The sequence below is a fragment of the Bactrocera tryoni genome, chromosome 1, assembly GCF_016617805.1.
Source record: "Bactrocera tryoni isolate S06 chromosome 1, CSIRO_BtryS06_freeze2, whole genome shotgun sequence".
Lineage (NCBI taxonomy): Eukaryota > Metazoa > Arthropoda > Insecta > Diptera > Tephritidae > Bactrocera > Bactrocera tryoni.
In genome coordinates, this window is record NC_052499.1 from 54,592,028 (window position 1) to 54,619,948 (window position 27,921).

At 36.5% G+C, this 27,921-nt stretch overlaps 1 protein-coding gene across 1 annotated transcript in view; it reads right to left on the reverse strand.

Moving 5' to 3' along the window:
- Window positions 1-27,921, reverse strand: part of LOC120778914 — a 61,834-nt gene that overhangs the window by 22,744 nt on the left and 11,169 nt on the right. The window contains exons 2-3 of the mRNA XM_040110964.1: window positions 20,564-20,928; window positions 14,518-14,607 (exon numbers count right to left, since the gene is read on the reverse strand). Of these exons, the coding sequence (XP_039966898.1) occupies window positions 14,518-14,607; window positions 20,564-20,887 (414 nt within the window). The 5' untranslated portion in view covers window positions 20,888-20,928. The remainder of the gene's footprint in view (window positions 1-14,517; window positions 14,608-20,563; window positions 20,929-27,921) is intronic.

The following is a 27,921-nucleotide window of genomic DNA, read 5'->3' on the forward strand; positions in this document are numbered from 1 at the left end:
TCGCGTCTATACTAATAAAAATGAAGATCTTGTATGAAAACTGTTTTATTTTACAAGATATTCCTACGAAATTTGGCATGCATTATTATCTATGACAACGGTACAATATCCAAACAAATTGTTTAGATCGGACCACTACAGCATATTGCTGCCATACAAACTGATCGATCAAAATCAAGTTAAAGAATTTTTCACACCCTTTTATTCTATAGCAAATACACCTGTGAAGGGTACAATAGCTCCAGTGCATTTGGTATATTTTCAGCAAGTATAAGGTTTAAGGATAGACAAAATTTTGCTATTATAATATTGTCTAATCAAGAGAAATAGAACAATTGATCCGTGAGAGAGTAAACAGGCTGCGTTAAGACTGCGTTGGTGGAACGGGTCAAGCGGAAAAATATCGGTTGATTGCAACTGATGACTGGTAATTTGGCTATTGTAGTACTCATTTATGTAACTGTACATTTCTATTTGATAACAGTTTATAGGATTTTAACTTTTTTTTCATTTTTTCTCTCACTCAATGGCAGCGCATTCGACTTCCCTACTGGGTATGTTGGGTATATGTACATATATGCACTTTTTCATATAAGTCATATGTAGATATGTATTAGCGTGCAAATGCAAAAGTCAAGATAACAAAAACGACACAGAAAACCATAATTCAACCACAAATACAACCACAATGATAGAATTAGATGATGACAAAAATGTTAATGCCATTTGCTGGCAGACGAAGAAGAAGAAGAAGAAGAAAACTAGTAGCTGCAAATAGGAGAGTGCAATTCGGGGTATTTACTGTGTATGTATATATGTATGTTTATATCTACAAGAGCATGTGCATATATTTATATATATTGATAACATAGACAATCTATAGGCTTCTTGTATGCATAAGTCAGTCTCCACATAGTGAAAATTATTGATGATCATAAATATTTATTTAATTGTAGATATATGTTTACATATGCATATATGTATAAAGAAATGTTTAGTTAAATGTTATATAACAATAGTTTTCCAATATGTATGGTCTTCCAAATTGTTTGCCTGGCAAATATAAGCTTAAATGCTAGAATAAATGCAAGCATGCAAATAAGCAAGTACTATGCTAGCACGGACACATGCATTAATACATCACTAACACACATTTCTCTTCATATACTTGTATATACAAGTGTGCATAGCCTCAAGTGACCTTTGCACTAAAAAACATATATTTATAACTATAATTGCTACGAACAAATTTAACAAAATTGTGTGTCAAACAAACACCCTTGTATATAATATATACATATATATTAGTTTGAGTCGAAAAAATGACCTTTTCTTTCTCTGGTACTTTGAAAAATAGATCCTTAGACACTTCTATAAAAATCTCTCCAAGTTAGAGCTCTTACAGTTGCTCTGCCTTACAGTTTTCTATTTTTTTTCTTATTATCGGAAGGAAAAATTCATATCTCGTTTTCAACAACTTGAAAAAATACCCTTTTGCATTGATCTTGTAGAAAATTGAATGCTCTAAGAAAGGGTTTCTTACGAATTTTTCGTAAACCTAACCGTTTAAAAGATATTAACGCGTATAATTTGATTTTTTTTAAAGATACATTTTTTCTTATGAATTTTATAACTCAAAACACAAAAAAAAAAACATTTTAATTTGCAAAACTCATTGTTTTGTAGGAAATTTTTCAGCGTACAAAGCGAAAAAAATATAATTTTTTTGAGCCACCCTAATATAAATAAATTCACATCTCGCTTAATCTAAGTTCGGCGAACAGAAAACCTACAAACAGTTTATAAAACTTTGATGTTTTGATTTGAGAATTTTTTTAATTGAAAATAAGGTTTTTTACCCACCCTAATATATATGTATGCATAAGTATATGCACACAATTTATTTTATAATAATTTCTGTGCTCTATATGTTTGTTTTTGTTAAGAAAATGTTTAATAAAACAAAGCTTAACTGTAAAACAGGTAGTCATTAAACAATGTCTTCTGCGCTATGTGTATGTGTGTGTAGACATTACCTTACACACACATGCAAAGAAACAGCGTTTCATTTGTATACCTTATGTGTGTATATTAGGCCTACAAGGACACAGTTGCTGTTTGTGGCAGTAGCCGGCGGTAATGAAATATTAAATTGCCAGGATAACAATTACAGCAACAACAACATTTGCAAACGTTTAGCATCGCTGCTTATGCCACGCAATTAGAAATTGCTGATTCACGCGCAGTGAGATAAGAATTGGCAACTATAAATCCAGAAACAATAAATTAACACGGCAGGTGCTCTATTTGCAATTAGAAATTAATTAATTTAATTATAATTTGTCTCTGAAAGTATGCAAAATTATTATTGTTGAGCACCAATTTCGTCTTATTTCACATTGATAACAAGTAAGGAAGGGCTAAGTTCGGGTGTCACCGAACATTTTATACTCTCGCATGATAAAGTGATAATCGAGATTTCATTATACGTCATTTACATATTTTTCAAATACCGTATTTTTGTAAAGTTTTATTCCGCTATCATCATTTTTTCCTAATGTATGTATATATTATACAGAAAAGGCATCAGATGGAATTCAAAATAGCGTTATATTGGAAGAAGGCGTGGTTGTGAACCGATTTCACCCATATTTCGTACATGTCATCAGGGTGTTAAGAAAATATTATATACCGAATTTCATTGAAATCGGCGAAGAAGTTTCTGTGATATGGTTTTTGGTCCATAAGTGGGCGAGGCCACGCCCATTTTCAATTTTTAAAAAAAGCCTGGGTGCAGCTTCCTTCTGCAATTTCTTCCGTAAAATTTAGTGTTTCTGACGTTTTTTGTTAGTCGGTTAACGCACTTTTAGTGATTTTCAACATAACCTTTGTATGGGAGGTGGGCGTGGTTATTATCCGATTTCTTCCATTTTTGAACTGTATATGGAAATGCCTGAAGGAAACGACTCTATAGAGTTTGGTTGACATAGCTATAGTAGTTTCCGAGATATGTACAAAAAACTTAGTAGGGGGCGGGGCCACGCTCACTTTTCCAAAAAAATTACGTCCAGATATGCCCCTCCCTAATGCGATCCTTTGGGCCAAATTTCTCTTTAATATCTTTATTTATGGCTTAGTTATGATAGTTTATAGGTTTTCGGTTTCCGCCATTTTGTGGGCGTGGCAGTGGGCCGATTTTGCCCATCTTCGAACTTAACCTTCTTATGGAGCCAAGAAATACGTGTACCAAGTTTCATCATGATATCTCAATTTTTACTCAAGTTACAGCTTGCACGGACGGACGGACAGACGGACGGACGGATAGACAGACATCCGGATTTCGACTCTACTCGTCACCCTGATCATTTTGGTATATATAACCTTATATCTGACTCTTTTAGTTTTAGGACTTACAAACAACCGTTATGTGAACAAAACTGTAATACTCTCCTTAGCAACATTGTTGCGAGAGTATAAAAACAAATCAATTGCGAGTTTTGAAAAAACTGCACCAATGCCGTGCTCTTCTAAGCAGATAGAATATTTCCTTGTGACTAATACTAAACTCGGAAGGTGCTCGAAAAGTCGATGCTACTTAAGTTTCCTTCAGTTATATATTAAGTATATCTGCTTGGTTTGGGAGAACTTAAACCTGAATACACGGATTACGGACCCATAATGAGTTAACTTATAAAGTTATGTATTATGAGGTGCGCCTCATCAGTTAAGCAGTTATGAACCTAAAATCTCAATGCTTTATACTCTAGTAGAACTTGAAGTAATCACTTTTAAATAAAATAGGGTTAAATATAACTTAATCCTTTCGATCTGAAAGCCGTTGAAGTAAATAAAACATATTTCGTATAATTTTGGATGGGACATACTTATCCCGATCAGTACTTTATGCTCCCAAGGCTTACATATTATTTCATCTGGTTTTTATATGAAAACTAGTTTTATTTGTAATACAATGAACATTTTCGGCAAACACAAGTGAAATACATATACATTATGGTAGGGTGCAAAACAATCCTTGCAAAAAGAAATTTGACATTCTTCGCATATGGTTTTTGTACGCCTCTCCTTCTTTTCACGGAAAATGCATTGACCCTTGTTGAGCTTAATATTAATTATTGGCAATTTTTTACGGTTTGGCATAACAGTTTCTAACCCAGCATAATTCAAAGTTTCAAGGAGGTTGATACATATCGAAGCATTATATGACACCAGTTTCTTGTGGCAGCTAATTTCTTAACAACGCGGCCGCCAAGAGTTTTTCCGACAACTCCTTCTTCTCTGCCGCTGTAGATATTAAAGTCATAAGTATAGCCGGAAAGAGCATCACACCTAAGCCACATTTTAATGCCATGCTTAGTGGGCTTCAACGGCAAATATTGTTTCATAGAAGATCGGCCCTTGAACTTCGTCATACTCTCGTCAATGCTCTAGTATGCACTTTCCATCCTTGAACTTAAAAATAGAAATTTCAGGCGATCCAACACGTTTTCAATATACTATAGTTTAGATGCTCCTCTGTCTTTTCAGGTGAAGCAAAATAAATTTTCAATGTAGGCTTATATTCATCACTACTATCCTGACTGGGACATTTTTAGTCCAACAAGAATACTGATGGGTCACGTATATTCCACAAACTTATACATACCAATAATTACAAAAATACAATAAAATATTACTACTCACTAACTTCACAATATGTCAAGAACACTAGAATAATTATTTATTAACCTTTCTGCTGATTTAGACACAGTAAAAATACAATTATCACAAAATTCCCTACGAATTATGAAATAGGCGTCTAATTATTCGCTCTATTTTGGCTAGGTATCTTTGAACATACACCGGATACATACGTCCCGTTCGGATCGAAAGGGTTAAATCTAACGCTTTGTTGCTTTGAGTGTAATGAAAATTATGTAGAAACCGATGCCAATCTTCTCCATTTTGTAACCAAATTATAACCCATAAATAGAAAGAAAATAAAGTAACCATTTGATGGCAGGCTCGGACTAAAAGGTATGTAAAAAGAAACCTTCAGACCAAGCTACCGAAACTTTTAACAAGTCACTTTCGATGTGTTTCAACTATGGTTATTCTGATAGAAAACATTTCATTTACCTTTGGCCTTCTAGCCTTGGCAAGAAGTTGTTGGACGTTTGTTTAGCCCAGATGGCTCAATTATTGACAAGACAGTTCCGAATTAATAGTTTGGTCGTATGGGAGTAACTCATAATAGATGATTCCCTGACAATCTCACCAAAAACGGAACAAAACCCTCCTCGCGCTCAATGCTGTCTTGGCCACCGTTTGTAGCGACTCAACGCGGTTCGACTAGGATCGTTTCGCTTGAAGTTGAAAAGTAAAACATCACACATCGAGCTTTTTGCGTTTCCACCAGTTTTTGCGGATTTAGCTTCCAGGCAAAAGAAATAGAGCCTACATGATGGCTGGGTTCGACAAATGCCATTCTTTCATCAACATTTCCGCAGGCCATCTTTGACGCGTTCTCAATCAAGACTGACTGAAGCAATCACAAAACTGCCTGATAAAATGTTTTAGCACGAGAACTTGTTTTCCTAACGCCGCACGCCCAAACGCAGTCACACAACGCCACATTCACATCACTAAAGCTATCTATTACAAAAGCAATGAGTTAGTATTTATTATACCAGTTTAAATAATCATTTCAGTACCAGGACCAGGAGACTGTAAAAATAAATCATACTTAACCTAAACTGTCCGAGTTTTTCGGTCTCTCTCTAATAAGTAACCGAGACTTCGCTTATAATTGCTACTTCAGTATTTTTTAGTGATCTCGATTATGCGGTCTATAGTTGTCAGCTTCACATTTCAACTCATAATAACAAAGCGAACAAATTTTGATATGTTGGCGATCCGGCACACGTTGTTATTTACCATTTTTATGTATAGTATATAAGGTTATTCAATTCGGTGCCACAAGAGTAAACCGATGGGACAGCAAACGACCGAAATTCGGAGTCAGTGGCCTCAAATTTAAAAGCGGATTTTTCAGGAAGAGCGCTACAAAAGTTTTTAAAATAAAATGAACGCTTGAGATCTCAATGAAATTCTTTATTCCAGTGAAAGTACATTCGTACGTACTCCATAAGTCACCATTGCGTCCCGAAAAAACTACGGGTTGGAGCGGTTTATGTGCCGGCGGTGTCATTGGGCCGTACTTCATCCGTGATGATCAAGACCGGCACGTTACTGTGAATGGGAATCGCTACCGCTCAATGATAACCGAATATTTTTTACCCAAATTGGATGATATGGACTTGGACAATATGTGGTTTAAACGGGACAGTGCTACAAGCCACACAGCGAATGTCACAATCGATTTGTGTGCTATTTGATGCCGTTGGACTATTTCCTGTCGGGCTACGTCAAGTCTATGGTCTATGCCAACAAGCCAGCGACGATTGATGAACTTCGTAAGAATAACGAATGTAAAATTGCAGCAGTATCTGCCTATTTATGCTTGAAAACTGTCGAAAATTGGCTTCAGCGTTTGGTGTTCTGCAAGGGTCCCCGTGGTGCCCATGCAAAAGAAATCGAATTCTATACATAATGGAATCGAATGTACTTTCACAGGAATCAAAAATATCACTGATATCCCAAACCATTTTTGTATTATTTTAAAAACTATAGCAACGCTCTTATTGAATACCTCTTTACTTTTGCCAGAGAGTGTGCAGTATTTCGTTCTAGATGATGGAATAAGGTGTTTAGTTCACGTATTCTTGATATATATTAAAGAAGCTTAAATAAGTCAACTGTTCAAATCATCAAAATAGCGGTAATTTTCTAAAAGTTTCATAAGTAATTGTCAATGTCTAAACGATAGAATATGTATATAATCAAAAATGTTTGGAATGCCCTCAGCTCCATACTTATAAATATGGAAACACATTACATCTTTTTCAGGCTTAAGACAAACTGAAATTTAATTATATTCTAGATATACAACTAATAAATTTTGCAACACTCAAGTGAAAGTGCTTCAACTATGAGAATTTGAGCAATAAGCTCAAGGCATATACGCACAAGTACACATACTTAAGCACACATGTAAAGCATTTGTTTGTCATTGTTATTTACAAAATTTGTAAATAATTCTGTCTACAACTGCTTGTCATTCTACAATGTTAGCAGCACTTATAACGGTACTATTTCCCCATGAGTTTGAGACTAGTTCGAACCAACTGCTGTTGTTGCTGGTGTTGTTGTTGCACACAAAGTCATGCTAAGATTTATGCATTTGGTATGCAGTATTTAAATAAATAAACAGATTACCAAAGGCTAAAATCATAATGCTGCTTCCTCTTCCTCTTCCTCGGATTAAGCTCACTTAAAGCTTCAAAATATTGCACTTCAACGCGTCGGCTTGGAAGTTCGCACGAGTATTGGGAAGAATTACAGATCTAATATTATTGCACTCACCGATACACATTCACATACATATTACTTTATATTTGTGTATTAGGGTGTTCATTATGTTGCAACATGATTGTTTCCTTACAAACGCCACCTGAAGTTTAATTTTTTTGTGGCGGTATAAAACATTTTTATGTTACTATGGTAAACGAACAATGTACTATGGAGTTTCTTTATATTTAAAGGCTTCTGCTTTAGTCTATAAAGTTTTTATCTCGAAGCAAGTAAGTCTATAACTTTAGAAAAGTAATATCTAAATACAAAATTTTGCAAAAAGGCTTTAAAATACATTTTTCAAATCAAGTCTTCTTTAAAAGTTATCCGCTCTAGGAGTCATGCATTAAATGTACTATGTCAATGCAGTACACCATGTCGTATGAGTAATCCAGAACGAATAAATCACTTGCATGGTGCTCAGTTAATTTGATGCTTTACTTTAGCTGCGCATTACTATTTAAAGAATGTGTTTATGAAAAAAATTACTGAACTTTTTTACAAAGCGGAAAATTTTGCAATAAAATATCCCCGTTTTAAAGTTGTAAGTTCACCTTCACATTGCAAATTTTCAAGTACATATATAAGGTCTATCGCAAAAGAAACAGAACTTTTTAAATATAACTGTTTCTGGTGGCGCCACCTATTGGAGGGTATATGAAATAAAAAGTTTGATCTCTTGTTGACATTTCGTAAAAATTTCAAAACAATTGGATAACTACAATCGATGTTATCGATCAAAAAGTGACAGCAGCTTTTGGTCATCGGTCGTAAAATGCAAAGCTCAAATATTAAATTTTGTTTTAAACTTGGGAAAACGTTTACTGAAACATTTCAAATTATTAAAAAAGTTTATGGTGATCAATGCCTATCCCGTAGTAATGTGCATGAGTAGTTTAAGCGATTCCAAGAAGGTCGGAAGGACCTCTGTGACGATCAGAAGTCGGGCCGTCCAAAATCAGTGATCACCCAAAACAATATTGAAAAAGTGCAGGAATTTATTAAGAATTCACCAAAATCTTCCTTGCATTACATGGGAATGGAGTTAAATATCACCAAAGACTCCATTGATCGCATTTTGATAGATAAATTGGGTCTACGGAAGGTGTGCTCGACCACAATACCGTGAGGCAGGGTCCTGGTGCCTGTTGCACGATAATGCGCTGTGTCTTCGGTCGACGCTTGTCACTGGTTTTTTGACAAAAAACTCCATATTAACCATTAATCACTCACCCTACTTACCTGATCTGGCACCCTGTGATTTTTACCTACTTGGAAAACTTCATTTGCCCATGAAAGGACACTGGTTTCAGGACATTTCAGCTGTCCAAAAGGCGACGACCGATATTCTCAAGAGCATTTCGAAAAATTACCTTAAACACTCATTTGAAATGCTAATTGACCGGGCTAAACGGTGTATCGAAGCACAAGGAAACCACTTTGAATAAAAAAATATAACTTTTGAAAAGTATTAATTTTTTGTTGTTTTTTTAACAGTCCTGTTTCTCTTGCGACAAACCTTGTATATAGCAAAAGAAATATGATTTAGTCACGGTTTTAATGGAAAAAAAGTCCTTGCTTATGTGGGATACCACTTTTAGGGCAAAAACTGAAACTGCAGTGAGCATTTGCAAAAAAGGAAAAAAATCAAATTACGAAAAACGGACCCCCTAATGTATTTTTGTGTGTGTGTGTGCACAACAGCAACTATCCATTAAAGCAAATTGAGTGTATTGCGGCTCAAAAGTATTAGTATTCGAGCAGTTCAGTAGCTTTCGAAAATTAGATAATTGCATGTATGAATATATGTTTGTGTGTATATGTGTCTAAAGGCATATAGCTGCATTCCGGAGCTGTGTGCTATGACTTCAGCTGTATTTATTGTAAGTATGTAGCCTACAAAATCGCCTCTCTTTTCCTTCATTTGGTTTAAGCAGTGCCAAGTTTGCACATTGCCTGTATTAAGTTACTGTTACTTGTGCAATTCAAGTATTTATTACTTATTTAATTTTCATGAATATAGTATTCTGTGGCTTCGCAGAGAAATGTTCAGGGCATAAAATTATTTTCGTAAAGTTGCAGCAATTATTACATATAATTTCATATGCCTAGGGAGATATGCAAAGATGTAATTAAAAGAGGTCCGTTTGATTAGAGAAGACTTCATATATATATATATATAAATATATGTATACATATATACTTATATTATTATATTAATTAACTACTGACTGCATATGCGGAATAAAATATTATTGAGGTCTGCACAAAATTATTAAATAAATATTTTAAAATCTGAACTCAAGCTTTTACCTGACTTACTGTGTATACATCTGCCAACACATTCTTCCTATGACATATTTACACATTTGCAAACACCAGGACAGGAGAATGTGAAGAATCTTCAAAATACATACTTCAACAGCCCAATACGAGCAATTTCGGCAATGGCAGATGGTTTTTTATTTCTATCTTATAGTCGGGACCAAGTGATAATGAACTGTCTGTAGCGAAAAAATGCGCTTCAAAAGAAGCTTGTAATAATCGACTGTTTATGGTTTTCCAACAACTTGCATAAGAGCGCCCAAACTGATTAAGCACGATCTCCTTATTTCTTCATTTTATACCGCCACGCTATAGCTACTATTAGAGTACAAGTTCTCAAAGTTCATATAAAGCTAAAAGCAAGCTTTTTTAAAGCAGAAACTTAGCATTACTGGAGTTTTCTTAAAAAATCTTATATATGAGTATTTTTGTCAGTGAAAACCCTCTTATACAAATCCTATAGAATCTTTATCTTAGTAATTTCAATTAAAGGGATTTAAATTTTAATTTCAGCTTATTCAGGTGAAAATTATAGCTTCAAATTCCGCTTTTCTGGAACCTAAACAGCAATGGGTTCCAGATATCTCAGAGAAAAACTTGAAAAACAGTCTAAGAAACAAGTCTGAAACAACTACAAATAGCTACGAAAATAGAATATGCTATGAAATGCCCTTTGAACGCTACAACTGAGTACAATAAAAGCGTTACGAGGTGATCGCCAACACTCATACGCCATGGCATGCAATGAATTTAACAGCGCAATAGTCTGAGTCCAATAAAAACGTTACCTATATGAGGTGATCCAAACAGCAGTCAAAGATTTGAACAATATCGTAGTTAAAATCTCAAAAAAAAAATTGTATTGCATTGGTAAAAAAGCTGCAGACAATGTCGAACTGTCTATATTTTCCACATAAAGAGACTTTTATCAGAACATGCCAACCATACAGAGGTCATAAATAACAAAACAACTCAAACTGGGTTACTCAATTGTAAATATATACATATACATATATTAAAATGAGCCTAATCCCAATGCTGTCTCACTTGGCCAATTCATTTTCCAGTCTTTAGTAAGCAAAATGCTAGAATTTCTACTTTAGCCTTCATATCGAAATTTCCGCCTTGACACTCGCACAATACAAAATTAGGCGCTTCCAATTTGTTGCTGCACTATTTATTGGCATAATTACATAATAATTTTGATTTGAACGAAATTGTGCTTTCGAATTCTCAGACACAATGCCGCTGGCCCTGATATTTAGATATCTGTGCGTAAACATTATTCTGATAATGTATGTGTGTGGATAACATCTTCAGTTGCATATATGTGTGTTAGTGTGTTAGTGTGTTTCATCTCTTCAAGCTGCGTGCAATAATTTCCTTCTTGCTGTCTTATTTCCCATTCGGAATGCAAATAATTTTAATTGTTTGTTAATGTAATATTCCCAATTGCAGGAGAATACGAAAGCATTGCACTTTAATTATTTGCAGTAAATTCCATTGATATTAATCGAGAAGGTTTGATGAGTTTCGCTAAACATATTATTATTTAATAATTTAGCGGTATGAAAGAATGTATTTATTGCTCTTTATGTATGTATATGTGGATTTTGCCTTGGAATAACTTGAAAAGTATAACGATTTCTTTTAGAAAATAAAAAAAATTTCAGCCTCAACGCAGCTCATTTTCATTATTCATCATTTTCATCTGGTGGCGTGGTAAAAAAAAAAACCAAACTTGTGCGAAGCAAATCCAAAAATTATTCATGAACAACCAGTACATTCACCTGAACTGATATCTTGATGTATTACTTCTTTTCAAATGACCCTGGTGGTGGAGAGCGGTATGGATCGATGATAACCACCTTTTTATGACCGCAAATCGAAGAACTTGATATTGACAACACCTGGTTCCAACAAGGCGGGGTTACGTGCCACACATGACTTTTAACAACCGAATTATTGCGAGAAAACTTTGGAGACTCGATTATTTCAAAAATTGTAACATTGAATGGCCTTCAATTAGTTGTGAATTAACACAATTAGACTACTTCCTCTGGGGTTATTTGAAGTCATTGGTTGTCAGCAATAAACCAGACCCTCTTCAAGCTTTAGAAGGCAATACTAAACGTGCTATTCAAATTGAATTCGTCAAATTCGTTCTTGAAATAGGAGTCATGGAGGCCATTTGAATGTTGATGTTATATTCAGAACTTCAGAACTTATTTTTATCGACTCTACTTCTCATTAAATAAAAAACATTTGAATTTCTTTAATGATTTTGGAAACCCCTGTATATGCAATAAGGAAAGTATTTTGTTTTCGAAGCAGATCTCGCTAACTAAGAGTGTAGCCTCAAAAAGATATTAGTCTTGTGTTGCTTGCAAAATTATTTAGGTACGTCAGAAGAATATGAAAACGAGAGACTTTTAGACCTTAAGGTCTTCCTCAAATGGACTTGCCTTTAGTGCTATTACCTTTGTTTATTTGACAGCCTTCAGTAACTGACGAATATTGCCTATAGCATTGAGTCACATTGGTGCTAATATAGTGTCAAGACAGAAGAGGATCTCTTACAGTATTTCAAAAGAGTTTCAAATATTATTCAGAATATTAAGTTTTAATAGATTTTTTTAAGCTTTGTAGGTAGTATTAAAAACTTGACTACAAAAAGCCAAATTTTCGGACATCTCTTTTATTTTCATGTGAGTGGAAATGTTTTGCGTTCGGAAATAATATATTTTTTTTATTAAATATTTTCTAATATGCCTTAGGTGTGTTGAGCTAAATCCAACTGGGTCTCCAATTAACATCTCAGCGGCCCCTACTAGACAATAGATTGGGTAGAAAACTTCTTCGTAGTCTACGAAATGTGCATAAAATTTCAGAATTATAATTATTCATAAAAATTTTAACCAATAATTAAACTTCATGATATTGCTTTCTAAATTTAATTTTGAATTATTTAGTAACTAATTCTAGTTTTTATAAGTGCTAAAAATATTTATTAGTGTTTATTGCTGTTGTCACCCAAAGAAACAAAAAGGAAGACAATTTATGTACGTTCTGCAAATAATTCCAGAAACTCAAATTTTCTCAGGGGATTCTTAAGTATTTCATTAAAAAAATAGCAAAATTGAACTTGAAAATATGTGACTGCGTACCTTGTTTACCTATTTGAGGGAAACCTCATTTCTTTGCTCCATCTTTCTCACTCTCTACCACTCTCTACATTCAAATACTTTAGTTCGTTTTCTGATCATTATGGCATTATTATTTCAACTCAATATCTGCTATTTTCCTAAATTTAGCATATGCAAAGTCAGCTGCAATCACTGCAATCATATTCATTAGATTTCTTCAAGCAGCTACCAAACAAATGTTACTCATACGCCATGCCAACCCTCATGCCCATATCAACAGTGCTCCTGCAAGTGTTACTCATACGCCGTGGCGTGCAAAGAATTCAACAGCGCAATGGCCTCATATTTCAGCTCGCCAAATTGATTGCGCAGACCGCGTTTAACTTTTCGTTCTGGCTGTTGTTGTTGCAGTTTTATTTGTGTTAGTGTTAGTTCAGGTGCGCTGAGAGTGCACAAGTGTTTGTGCATTATTTTGTAGCACGAGTAACGCAAGCTCACGAAATGCACATGGAAACACGGAGCTAAGTAAACAACAGCGCGGAAAACTGTGCACGCAAAAAGTTTGCACGCCGGCAAAGCCAAACTTAATTTCGCTAGACGTGCTTGTTAGTTAGGCACACACACATACAAACATGCACATATGCGCTATTGTTGTAGTTGTTCATATTTACTTAGCGCATGGCATCCCAATTTGCCGCTGAAAGCAAGCGAGCGCTTGCATATATGCCCCCTCAGTGTGTGTGTATGTGTTTGTATTCGTATATGTGTGTTTGTATGTTTGACGCACACAAATGAAATATCAAGTGTGTACATAATATTGTTTTTGAAGACTTTTGCGTGTGTTTTTGCGCAGATTTTTGTTCTCGTTTTTTGGCAATGCGCTGCAAAACAAACAATAACAATTGCAACGCGTGCAGCGACTAAAGTAAATAGCAAATACAAACACAAATGCGAAGGCTGTGATTAGCAATTGTGACTGCAATCCACTGCAAACACATATACTTATATGTAAACAAGGACACATACACACACATACACTCATGGGTGCTTTGTATATGTATGCGCTATCAATTGTTCGAGCTAATAGTTGACCGGTTGACTACTGCGCGCCGCCGCCGCCGCTTCGGCCCGCAACGCAGCTAAACGGCTTAACTAGCTAAATTGGCGTAGGCACACACACATACAGAAATGTACAAACACACTCATACATGCAAGTTGACTCATATTGACGCTATCATTGCCTAACTATGCACGTTAAGGACTCAAATAATACACACACTCTTATAAGCAAACAAAAATAGACAAACACGCTAACTCAAACACTCATGCAAACTCACTCATGCACAGAGACACACACACCCCTACTCATTTATTAAACATACTGAATGCGCGCAAATATGCATGAACACAAAGTGTGCCCACTCCCCCTCGCCCTCTCCGCCAACCATAAATTACTGCCATGGCTGGCAACTAGGCGTGCAACAAACCTAACTGTATGCTACGGCTGTCCGCCGCCGCCCTTCGTACTGCCCACAAACTATTGCCAACTCATCGATATGCAAGGCATGCCACTTACCTCAAGGCAAACAGGACACTCCAATAATTGGGCAATGTGTTGCAGGCATGTGGCGAACTTCTGCAGTGACTGCTGATTAATGCTGGAATGCTGCTGATGCGCCCGCTGCACACGCTGCAAATATGCGCCGCAATGTAAAGTTGCAAAGTCGCCGTGTTCACATGAAAAGAGAGAGAGAAGCAAAGTAAATTTTTGAGTAGAAATTTCGGAAAGTTTCTAAATAAATCTGTCCAATTAAGGAGCTCACGGTGGGAATTTTAGTATTTTTCAACTTTTTGTTGATTGGAGAGAAAATATTGTGGTACTAAATACGAAAAATAAAATATTATTGAGTAAATCCTTTGAGCTGTAACTAACTGAGACTTTGCTGGCTAAATAAATGAAGTGGTATGTAGAAATTTGCAAGCGTAAATTCTTTTTTGTTATGAAAATGATAGGTAAGTATAGTACTATTTATAGAAACCTAACAGAAATGTGAAATACCTCCATGGACAAAAAGCTTTCTTCCTATTTCAAAGAAGAACTTTTTTAGCTCTTGGCGGTTTCTTCTTCTTCTTCTTAATTGGCGTAGATACCGCTTACGCGATTATAGCCGAGCTTACAACAGCGCGCCAGTCGTTTCTTCTTTTCGCGACGTGGCGCAGTCACTCATCCGAGGCTTGTTGTTCCTTTTCATTAGGGGTGTTTTTTTACGTGGCGGGTCCCAAACTCAGCGCATAACCCTATGTAGGGGATGTTTCGCCTTCTCACTTTAGCTCGCCTTCAAATAGATGTTCTTAGGCTTAAAATATAAAATAAAAGGGCATAAAAAGTTTATTATCTATATTTTGATGAATTTTTGTTCACGTTTTCGGTTCTTGGAGAAGGGAAAAAGCGGGTAAGATTCATGGCATTCGCTAAACATTTGAATTTTGTTATCCTCCAAAAATTCAATATATTTCCTGAAACTGAACAACAGTACCAAATAATAGGTCCAGTGCCAAGATCTGACACCAACTTCAGGACCTGATGTCCGTCGACTAATGTTTCAACAAGTCTAGAAGCTTGCGACATATTCGACCCGCTGAACTTGTTCGAAGTAGTAAACATTAGAAAATTGAATGCCTTCATCAAAGCGTGATTCTTTAGTGATTAAAAACATAAACAAACACATAAATATACACATCTTAACATGTCTCTAATCAGAGTGATGGTCAGCTCATTTTCTCGAACTCTTATAAACCTTGATTTGATATCGATGGCAGTAGACTGGCCGCTATTTTTAAAATCGTTAAATTTTTTTAGAAATATTTTTTTTATTTTTTATGAATTTTGAAGATTTCGCATAATAAATATTTCTATAACGAAGAAACGCTCTCAATAAATGAGTTTATTCATAAAGATATTTGGATTTCATAACTTAAAATTTTGAATATTAAACGCCTACCTAAACTCTTTCAAGGCTCCCAGTGGCATGCCAAAGCTATAGATTATTCTCAAGCGTATACATACTACTTTTGAATAAGATAAGACTAAGCTTATAATTAGAAACTGCGACAAACAGTCGTTTACAGGACTTACTCATTTTGCTAAGATCATATCAATACTTAGGCTATCAATAAATATGGCAACTTTTACTGTATCTTGCTCTATCTCCTCTAATATGTCCTAAAATGTTACGAAAGTAAATAGATAAGGAATATGTGACACGAATACATGAGTTTGGTGAAATTGGCTGTTTAAGAGTACGGAGCAAATACTCTGACAAACTTTAAAGTCTGCTCTAATGAACTCTTTCATCAAAACATTCAGCCTTCATCCTACTGAGCTGCAGCAAGCACTTTACTGAAAACCTTTCGCCACTTGAGTAAGATTGCAACAGTTAGTGGTGATCGATATCGATATCGATATATGCAAAACGTGATGAACCTAACCAAGACATTTGAAAAATAATGTGCGATCTTGTCAAATAATCGTCATTTGCGCGAAGTGTTGATTTTCTTTTCTTCTTTGAGTTTAAGAAATAGGCGACTGAAGCAAAAACAACAGAAAGTTTACGGAGGTGCTGCCTCAAGTGAAACAACGTACAGTGATTAGTTTCGTAGCTTCCAAGACGGCGATTTCGGTATTAACGACAATCCGCATTAAATAAGGCCAAAAACCTACGAAATCGTTAAGAATATTCGTCTCGCTGCTTGACGAGAATCCATGGCACATACAAGAAGAGCTTGCTACAGCAGTGGGAGTCACCACCCATGGCATTTAAAAGCGAATAATTGCGCTGGGAGTGATTCGGAAACAAGTAATTTTGGTTCTCTATGACCTCAATACCGGAAGAAGCACGAAAAGATGAGTCTGCTGCACAACAACACTCGGCCTCACGTTGCAAAACCCGTTACAACCTACCTAGAAACGCTTAAACGCTATATTCGTCAGATGCAGCGAAGATTTTCTGCGAAAACTTAGTCGCGCATGTAATATTAAAGCTTTATTTATTGTCTGGAATCTCGAATTTGTCTAAAAAAAATTATGGACTAGGTGCGAAGCGAACTAGTAAGACTTATACTCACTAGTAAATATCATGTTTAATATCTATCCATATAGTTTTAACTAGAATTTTGAACGGATCTCAATATTTTTCTCTAAGTGCCGTTAATTGTTTGACTATTTTACCCATTTTATATGTAAGCCCTTTAGGGGAGACTTGGCGTATATTAATCGAGTAAACCACCTCCTTACTTCTATCTACAACTACTTATGCACAATGACCGCTTTGTTTTTGGTCTTAAGTAAATATTCAAAGCGTGCGACAGCAGCGTGAGGCAGATTTTGATAATTGATTGAAATTGATATGCGCCCCACTTCATGAACTCACTCACTCTCCTCTCAGAAGCCTAGAAACCTTTGGCGATTAACAATCGAGTGTGTTTGTGTGTGTGTGTGCGTATGTGCTTGGTTGTTTATGGCTTACGTTTGCATATTTAGGTCAATTAAATTGTAATGCAGCGTAATGACAGTCAATATATTGCCTCTGCATGGATAATTCAATAAAGTTGTTTGGCTGCTGCACTCAAGTCAAACGGAGCGGCAGGATGGCTGCTGGTTTGCTGAGCGCATTTACTCATGTATATGAATGTATGTATGCGTGTTTGCTGCTCATACTGACATAATTAAATTTGTATTTGGGTAATGCTCGCATACACTGAAAGTCCTTCAAATCGGTTTAGGCCGTTGTTCATAAGCTAAATTTCCTCAATTGAATGAGAGCGCTGGTCTTCATCCCTACAATGTAATGTTGACTTTTTCAAGTATTATTATTTACAATACTTCGCGCTTATGCACTACAGTTGTTTTCATAAATTTTTAAATTTTTCAAATTTCGTAACTTTTGCGAACGGTTTATTGCCTTTCTAACCTAAAACTGCTCATATGGTAATGTGACCTTGAGTGTGTTTCCGTTAAACGGTTTATTAATAACTTCGCTAACTATGCGTGAAAAACTTACAGCCAATGCTAAGTGCTACCGTTATGGCTGGAAACAAACGAAGCGTTTAATGCCGTTGCAGAGGCACGACTGACCCACATTCTCGTCGTATGCTTGCAAAAACATATTACAACAACAAACATGTAGCTGACTCTCTGGCATTTATGTAATAGCAAAGCGTGATGACTACCTTAATTAATGAAGATTGCGTGAAGAAGTCATTAACGTATTGCAACAACAAAGAAACGCTAACAAAATGCATGCATCGCGTGCAAGTTGCAACATGTTCGACACGTAGTGAAGTTCTGGCAACAGTAAAAAAAGTACAGTAAAAAAAATCTATATTGGCGTGAAAAAGAAGCCGTTAGGCCAAAAAGCTTTGAGTTGCTGTGGTGCTAGCTGGACGTAGCCATTTCTGAAATACATATAATCGCTTAAAATGCTAAACAACGTAAATTCAAATAAGTCGAAAATCGCTGTCAGATATAATAACCAATATATAACCATTTTATAACCAAAACTCTAATATTGTCTCAATATGACTGTATGATAACCAATATATAACCAGTTTATAACCGAAACACACATTTTGGGTCAATATGAGTATTTTCTATATTTTGCTTCACTTGTAAACTTCTGAAAAGTAATGTTACGTTATTTTACATTTTAGTTGACGATATGTTGCTTTAGTTTCTAAAAAAGAGTCGAAATTGTCTTAAAAAAGCAGATTAAATCTGGCAAAAATGAACTGAAGAGTTCCTTCACTGATTTTTTAGAAACTTAGTGGCGTCAAAAGCTGCGATAATACGAGTATTGTCAACTCTGAAAGAGAGTAGAAAGTTGTGCCCGTGAGTGGCTGTGAGGCTAAACAAATGAACCAATCCCAAACCCTAACCAAACTTTTTGCGTAATTTGACTGCATAGACTAATTTTAACGTTGGAAAATAACTCCTTCCTTGGTGAAGTCAGTTCATAAAAGGATATGTTGTATGATACAAAATTTTCTAAACTTTCTGTTTCCAGAATTGTTCAGAAAATTCCTTGATATTGTCCTCATCATCTCATCACTCAAGAATGTGCACCGTCCATTTTGTTCATCGAGATCATCAAGACTTAAACATAGTAGCTTTGTTGGGTCGGAAAAGAAATTTAATTCCCTATTGTGTACTCAGGAATTAGGAATTCAAGCTCAAGGTTCAACTTCAAAAAAATTCAGCAGGTACTTGGCAATAATTCTCTATAGGGTATTCGTCTTCAGACACGAAAAGGGTACACTAGCTTATTCGTATCCCCGGTGCAGTGCGAAGTCATCACCCAAGAATGTACACGATCTTTTTATTTTGTTGATCGAGGCCTTCAAGACTTAATCATTGTAATTTTGAGAGAAATATAGACAACTTTTAAAAAAGTCATAGGTTGTAGCCAAATATGTTCTATAGTATGTTGCTCTGTAGGAGGAGACCCGAAAAAGCTACATTAGCAAGAAGCTTGAATATGTCCAATGAGCAGCCCTCATCAGCGTCTGCGGACTACTCCAACATTAGCAAAATAATGACAGGTATGATGTTGCGAGAGGCGCTTTCAGACTCAAGGAACCTGGGTACATAAAGGAGTCCAAAAAAGACACGCTGAAGTTCTCTACTCTTTCAATTAAATTGCTGATTCAAGCTCAATATGCTCACATACCGATGAGGCATATGTGGATGGGGAGTAGTCGCTGACTAAGAGGCGCAGTGAACTTTTGCACGTATGTTAAGAAGCTAAGAGAGAAGTAGTGTTTTTTGCTGGCAGCAGCCTATTTTAGGGAGATGAGCATTCGCTCCGACAACAGAGCGGCAATAATTGCGCTGAGCTCACTAACTTTGCGCTCAAAACTGTCCTCACTATAAATGGCTTCAAGCCTCTTCATTATCAGACTCGTTTGGGTACCCGGCCATAGCGGAATAGCTGGTAATTGCTAAATCGATAAGCCAGCCAGAGGGGACACCTCTGCTCCACTCACTTCTCAATGGGAACGAGTTAGATCTCCATTAGCATATTCTAGCACTGGCCCAAAGGCAGGTCAACGATCCGCTAATGTACTAGTGCAAGATCCTTTTTGTGCTTGAATAGAAAGCAGGAGATCTACTGAACTACTTGCCCTTAGCAAAAATTCAGCTCTCCGCAATGCGTTGTCCAACACATTCATGGTTCAAGTTAAAAGTTGAGTTGGACACAAGATGTCAAACTTGTATGGAGATGAGTTGGAAGCATCCAGTCGCTTTCTCCCTTTCTTTCGCAGTCTTTGGAAGACTGAAGTTGAAACAGTCTTACCTTCGGCAGAACCAAAGACAAATTGGTGATAGGTCCAAAGAACTTTGCTGAGTTTAGAGGATCTTATGACCAACTATATTGGATACCCTATTGGAGCGGTTTTCTAAGATGTCCACGTAAGATATCTGTTATGAGCGACCTTTTAACCTAACCCAACCTAACTTAGGAGTTATTGAACCCTTAACAAATATAACTCTAACGTACTTCACTCACCTTTCGTTGCCCCTCCACCTGTGACGCCATCGTTTCACTATCACTACTGTTCGTTACACTCGCTTCTTCATAATCTTCATCATTGTCCTCACTGCAGCTGCTGACCTCCTCCGCTTGATTGCGCCAAATCACCACGCTTACATCGGTTGCACCACTCTGCCAATGTTCCCGTATTCTACTTGCAATTTCAAAAATTTTCTGTCCCAACACATCGTTGCCATTGAACTCCAGCACTGTATCACCGACGCGCATGCCGGCTTCTTCCGCGCTGGAGCCCTCCTGTATACCACTCACCCACGGATAGGGATCCCAGGGCGCTCGACTCAGGTGTAGGCCCAGTGTGCCATTCGGACAGGCATTTATTTTGCAAATTTTCAGCATTTCTTTGTTATGTCAGTTCCTCCTTTGTCTGATAGTGATGGCTAGAAATAAAAATTTTATATATTTAGTGAACTTAGTAGATAAATACGGAATAGTTGCGGTACTATTGAAAACTATCAATCCAGTTCGGTTTTTATTTTTGTGAAATTTTTGTATACTTTTGCACTGTCTCAAAAATTTCAAACCTGTTAAATATCTGTTAGCGAAAACTGGGTAAGTCGATTTTCTGAAAAAAAGAATTGAATGTGTTCTGTAGTTCTAAATGGATAGGTTCTCTAACATTTCACCTGCAAATTGCAATCCCAAAAATCTGCCAAAGAATCACGAAATAATTATGAATCGCTTCCTGAACTAACCTACTTGCCTCACATTGTAAATACAAGTAGCCTCAGACCGTTCAGGTAAGGTTACATCAATATGAACAATTGGGATTAAGGTGTCATAATCAGAAGCAGATTTTATCAAAACTTTATGAATCTTCTATGGATTGGGGTCTCAGAAATTCACATATAACGAAAGGAAATTATCGTCACTTTTCTGTCGGAATAAACTTATATATCTTTCAAACTGCTAAATCACTTAAGCGATCAGTAAACCCAAATATTTTTCAACGAATGTTGCTTTCGGCTTATAAATCGATAAAGTAAATAAAAACCAATTCTAAACTTTTAAAATACGGGGTTCCAACAGCAATGGGGGACAACAAGAACATTCCAGGAAACGAAATAGCTGTTAAGATTGACAAAAGTATCATCCGTCTGGCTACCGAACCAGTACAGGTAATACGCTTTCCGAAAGCACTGTCAGACCGATCAAGGTGAGATGGAATATCTTAGGGACATGTAGATTCGAATTGGTCATATGCGAACGAAACTAGCGTGCATTTTAGTCATACGCGCTCGAAAAGACTGCCGGTCGGTTGTTACCTTAGTCACAGGGCACAACTTACTGGCATCATATGCGAGCCGGGTGAACATTAGTAGGCACGTGAACGAAATTGCAGGAAAGTAGACATGATACGCCAATTTTCTCTTCTTCTATTCGGGCTTATCTAGAACTCATTTCAGATATTTAAGAACTTCGCAGTTCTAAAGACTGTATGAAGTATCCCTCTTAAATGTCAAGTATTCGTAAAAATCAGACGTGCTGTATAACGAATACGACAGATCGAACCATACCCTCCTAATAAACGACCAGACTCGAACAGAAATTCGTACTTTGTTTTATCCAGAAATTCCTTAAAGATATATCATCAGATTCTCATCGATCAACGAAATATCGATCATGATTTCAAAGATATTTCAATCTTAGTCTAGAAAAAGCTTGAGGAAGTGACAAGATGATTTCTCCTTTCCTTCCTCCACACAGTCAGAATACTTATAATTGTGGTGAGATTGACTTGTTAAAAGCCCGTAGTTTGGACGACCCCATAGGGTTCACTCCGGCTCAGAAGGATCTGGATCTGGTTGTGAAACACCGTTTTCTAAGCTCACTGGAGGTACAATGATCCCTTCGCCAGAATCAAGCAGACATCGGAGAATCACATCAAATTGAAGAAAGAGTGCCCTCCCTGGACAGGTCATCGGTTTTGCAGTTGCCAGTAATTCCGCTGAGTGCGGACAGACACCTCCTCTTGAAAGAAGCTACAGTAGTCTGCTAATCTGCAACTAGAATTGATGGAGAGCTCCTGACACAAGACTCCACCTCCTACTCTCCTCTTTAACTTTGATACGTCCATAAAGAAACTCACTGCACCCCTCTTACAACGGCTTCGTCCCGTCCACAAATCTCTCGCAGATATGTGAGCCGAAGAAAGTTCTGCCTTGCAGTGATCTGGTAGAGTAGAGCACCACTTTTGGTAAGAGACCCCATTTTTCCCAATTGCTCGTCTACAAGAATATAAGGTGACATTTGCCTTCCTCATTCTTTCCTCGATGTTTAGCTTCCTCGAGAACTTCCAATCAAGGATTAGCTCCAAGTATTTCACGCGATCTACGGGTCGGAGAATACCGATCTCCAACAAGGGGAGAGTAATGTCAGAGATCTTATATCTTTTGTTAGATAAAACTAGCTCAGATTTATCTGAATTTATGGCTAATCTATTTTTCTCTGGCCACAGATCGTAGCTGAGATCTATATATTACTACCGATACAATTTATATATAATGAACTTCCGGCTTTCTTCAGAGAATTGAAAAATCAGTGTGTTATCACCACACCTGACTTCAGAAAAAATAGCTTTGCAAGCCCCACAACTCAGTGTGTTGTCTTTCCGTCGCGATTCTGCCGGACAGCGAGCAAGCAGCAAAGCAAGCATATCAACAAAGATAAAATCCCACAATCATATGTGGTAGTCACTTGCCCAGCGACCTCAGCACGCCACTTGCCAAGCCACAATAATAATAAAAACACCGTTAACAGCTGCCTCACACTCACATACATACAGACGGCAAGAGCGGGCGCGACAACGTGCCATCAGCGCTTGACGCTGGGCAAAAGTGCTTGTCACTTGGCTCTCACTGGCGTTCGCTGGCCGTTGATGCGTGTTTGTTGACGTGAATTTAATTGCCGCTTGAATTGGCACAAAGCCTTCACCTACAAAATCGGTGTGCAAACATGACAATAACAACAGCCACAGAGCTGATAACCCTTTTCGGAGCTGTGAGCTAACACAGAAAACCCCAATAACGTGAAGCGGTGAAATAAAAACAACAACAACAAAGTCACAGCGTCATTACGACACACGTGAGTAGACACCTGAGCAAGGCGCTACGTGCATGTGGACATATATGAACACTCATTTATGTTGCTGTGTATGTATGGGTGCGTCTATTTGTATGCAACGCCGAACGCGCCCAAATGTTCATTTAATTTTTGCTATTTGCTTGTCTCTTTGGTTGCGCCGACGGCCTTAAACATACATATATTGTTATTGCTGTTTTGTTACTGCAATTTCAGTTGTTGTTTTTGTTGTTGTTGGCGTGTGTCGCTTGTCGATCAGGTGTTACCTCGCTGTTGTTGTTGTACGCTTCTCGTTAGCACAGTTCCTACTGTTGTTGTTGCCATTAATGTTATTGTTTTTGTTGCAATTTTTGTTGTATTACAAATGACATCGTTTACATGACGATCACGTTATCGCCATCGAAAGTGAAGCCGCCGTCGTGTGCATCGCATGAACGCATTAATGGCTCAAAGCCGTTGGTTGGGCGGCATTTTCGATGACAGCGGAGTAATTGCCTGGCTTAGCCCTGAAACGGGCGGAGAACGAAATGGAAATTAAACACGATTTGGTGACCTTGAGTTTAAGGACGGCGCTATGGAAAGGTGGTTTAAATTTAATGGCAGGAGACTTATAGTGAAATAGATTTCTTAACTTCTACTTTGGAAAATGCGAATAATATTTGAAACGATAACGAGTTATAAAGCGTCATACCTTCTTTTTTTCCTAAGCTGTGGTGAAAACATACTAGATATTACTAGAATATATGTTATTCCCCACCACAGATTCGTAACAGGCTTAAAGTGCTATAACGATACTTGAAGCCTCCTCATCAATATCGAAAGCTACTGGAGAAAACAATGGCGTTTGAACTGTCACCGTGATCACCCTAAAACTTTGTGTGAAATTAAACGATCATCGGTTTTTTCATATTTTAATATTTTATACCTATAAAAATAGCATACTAAGGTTTTGAATCAATATATCAATTAGTTTTTGTCATAAAGCCATTTAAAGTGTATACCCTCAGCTCAATCAACTTCATCAGTTGACCTTTAACCCATTTTTTTTTTTAAACCAAAGTTTTCAAATTTGTTTAAGTGATTATTCGCCGATAAATGCCCCGATCACTTATCACACACCACATGTTCTGTATATAGTTCTACATAGAATGACATACCAGTTTTTCATATAATTTTGAAAGTACAAAAACTACCAAAATTTGGGTAAAATCAACTCTTTTCAAAAATTTTGTAAATTATTTAACCTTCTTTTTCGACCGTAGGACAATGTACGGACAATATCTATGAGTTGAGAATTTTTTTTAGGTTTCATCGACGGAGAAAGCCGGAATCACTGCAATAGTGGTGGAAAATATGTCTAAATATATTATTAAAACTTTAAATTCTAGCTAGAATAGGGTTTTATTCTTTTCCATTTCCAAAAGTCGGCTTTTTTATGCTCCTAGTATAACCTCTCTTTTTTCCGCTTCTCTTAGTGAGCATTTAAAGTTGCCCATATAAATAGCACAAACAAATTTTCATTATTGAAAATAACCATAACTTCCAAACTGTTTCAGATGATTCTTAAAGAACACCGAATTACCAGATATATTTTTTCTTGGTTTAGCGTTAATTTTAACCCACAAACTCTATATTAATTTGGCTCACCATAATAGCCTAATGGTAAGCCTGCGATGGTAGAAAATATCAACATATATACACATAAACTTAAATATGAATACCATACATTTATAGCAGCTTGGAACTCTAACTCATGATAAACTTATTAGAGAATAAGGGAATTGGTGTCTAGCCAAAAACACGCCTGTTTAGTCAGCTTTTACCTAACTTGTAGTTTCCCGCCTTCATATTGCTTAAAACATTGTGTGTTTCACCCCTTACTTCCGTTATCCGAAATGGTAAGATAATTAGCACTGTTGCTAATGATTCCAGAAGTAAGTAACATACATACATATGTATATTTAAAACTCTTTTGGTAAACCCCTTTTATTTTTGTTAGATAAGTTATAGTCAATGAAATCATATTAAAGCGGTCAATGATTCAGACTCTACTTCAAAGAACAAGTCAATGGTTAAAAACGGTTTATCTCGATTTTTAGGAAAAACTATAAGTCCAATAGAAAAAATTCCCGGGTAAATGATATTTCAAAATAATTTATTTTTCTCAGTTGGTAGGTCTGTCCCTAATTACTATGCCAAATATTAAAAAAGTGAAGGATATGGTGTTTGATATCTCTGGCGAGTCCGGTCGAATGATTTTGGTGTAAATTTTGGGTATGAACTGCGTTCTTGCTCGACTCATCCCGATAAAGATGAAATTTTTCTAAAAGAATACGATTTTGATCGAATTTAAAACAAAAAACTATTGATCAACCAGCGTATTCATCAGATTTGGCTCCGTGTGATTTTTTCTAGTTTCCCAAACTGAAAGTGCCTCTCCGTGGAATCCGTTTTTAGTCCATCGAAGAGATAAAACAAAATTCGCTGAAGAAGCTGCAGAACATCCCAAAAAGTGATTAGAAGAAGTGTTCCAAGGACTATTTTGCTTTTTATTTACAATTTCTGAGTTCTTTTTTGTCACAAGTATACAAATTTTAATTTTTCAATGTTTTTATGCCTCAAATACACGCAGCGTCTACCAACAGCTAGGCGACCGTGTTTGTTTACGGATTTGTGTCAAATTTCGTGACAGAGTGTTCAGTAAAGCTTGCCATATCATCATGCCACATTCAAGTTTGTTACAACGCTTGGAAACTATTCAAGATTCAACGCCGATTTCACCGAAAAATCATATTCTCAGTTGAGACCAATTTATGGCTTATTGGCTTTGTCAACGAACAAAATTATTAGGGTGAGTCAAATTCTCGTGTGGTTCAGGAAACGTAATTGCATCCTCAAAAATCGACCATTTGGTGCGGATTGTGGTTTGCAAAGTTTGGCGACTCATCTCTCAAACTCTACAAGAATCACTTCAAAAGTTTACAGAAACTGTTTTGGCATTAGTTCTGTCGATTTTTAATATACTAGGGCTTCATGGCATTAGAGACACCTAAAACTTATATTTAATTAACATTGAAATATATATGAAGCAAAGCTTTCACTTTCATTTACTTACTAACCTAACCTAATTAATTCTTAGGAAATGAGCTTAAGCCTTTGCCGGCTCATAGTATCTTCATATTTTCTTCATTTATTTATTACATATATACAGGATTATTGTGTATGTATAGATAATATGGGCATAAGCTGCTTTAAAATAATTTTCAAATAATGAAAGCACACACACACACACACAATTCATAGTGCGAGCTTTTGTGTGATTTACTTGAGAAAGGGGGAAATAAAAATGCACTCACGTAAAATACATGTACATATATAATATATATTTATAAGCATTACATATGTTTGTATAAATCTTCATAAATCAAGAAATTTTGCCACTGACTCATCATAAAATATTTTCGCTACAAGGCGGACATACTTACGTACTTCAGTGAGTTGCGGATTTAAACGGTAATCACGACAGCAACACTAATAATTATGAGCGCGCAAAAAAGTTCACGTACCTCGGGAAAAAATGAACGCAGATCTGCTGTAGAAGCCACACGTATCCGCATGTGAGTAAATCGAAACACTCATACATCTACACATATATACAGACATCTGTTATATATGTATATTTGTGTGAGTTCAGGTATTTAAGCTCATACCGGAACTACGAGAGCAAATGTTGGCAGCACCCGAGCGCACTTAAGCACACAACAATGAACAACAGCATCACAACAACAACAAAAATAAACATTAAGTGTTTAATGAATAAAAGGCAAAAAATAAAAGTAAAAACAAATGAACGAACTCGCAAAAGCTGTCGAACGGCAAAGTTATAAATAAATGTTCAAGCCAAACGCATTAAGCGCTGCTTTTATACATACAAACAAATATACATATGCAGTAACAAGTAGGTGCGCGCCCGCTTAAATGGTCAGCGTAATTCATCAACTCACATGCTCAACACCACAATTGGCCGCAAACAACGGCGGCAACATTCTCAGCTGGAAAAGTTTTGGTGCCGCGTTGCTTTATTTTTTTAACAACACCCTCCAATGTGCGCTTTTCTACATCCACACTCATGCTCAGGCTTAGCAGAATACCTCGAATACTGGCTGCGTTTCAGCTTTGCCGATAATGCTGGAGTTCTGATGAGGAAGCGTAATATTTTCTAGCGATTTTCTTAACTTTGTGTTAACTTTTATTTCATATATTTTATTTTCGTTTTATTGTTCGCACTTCAT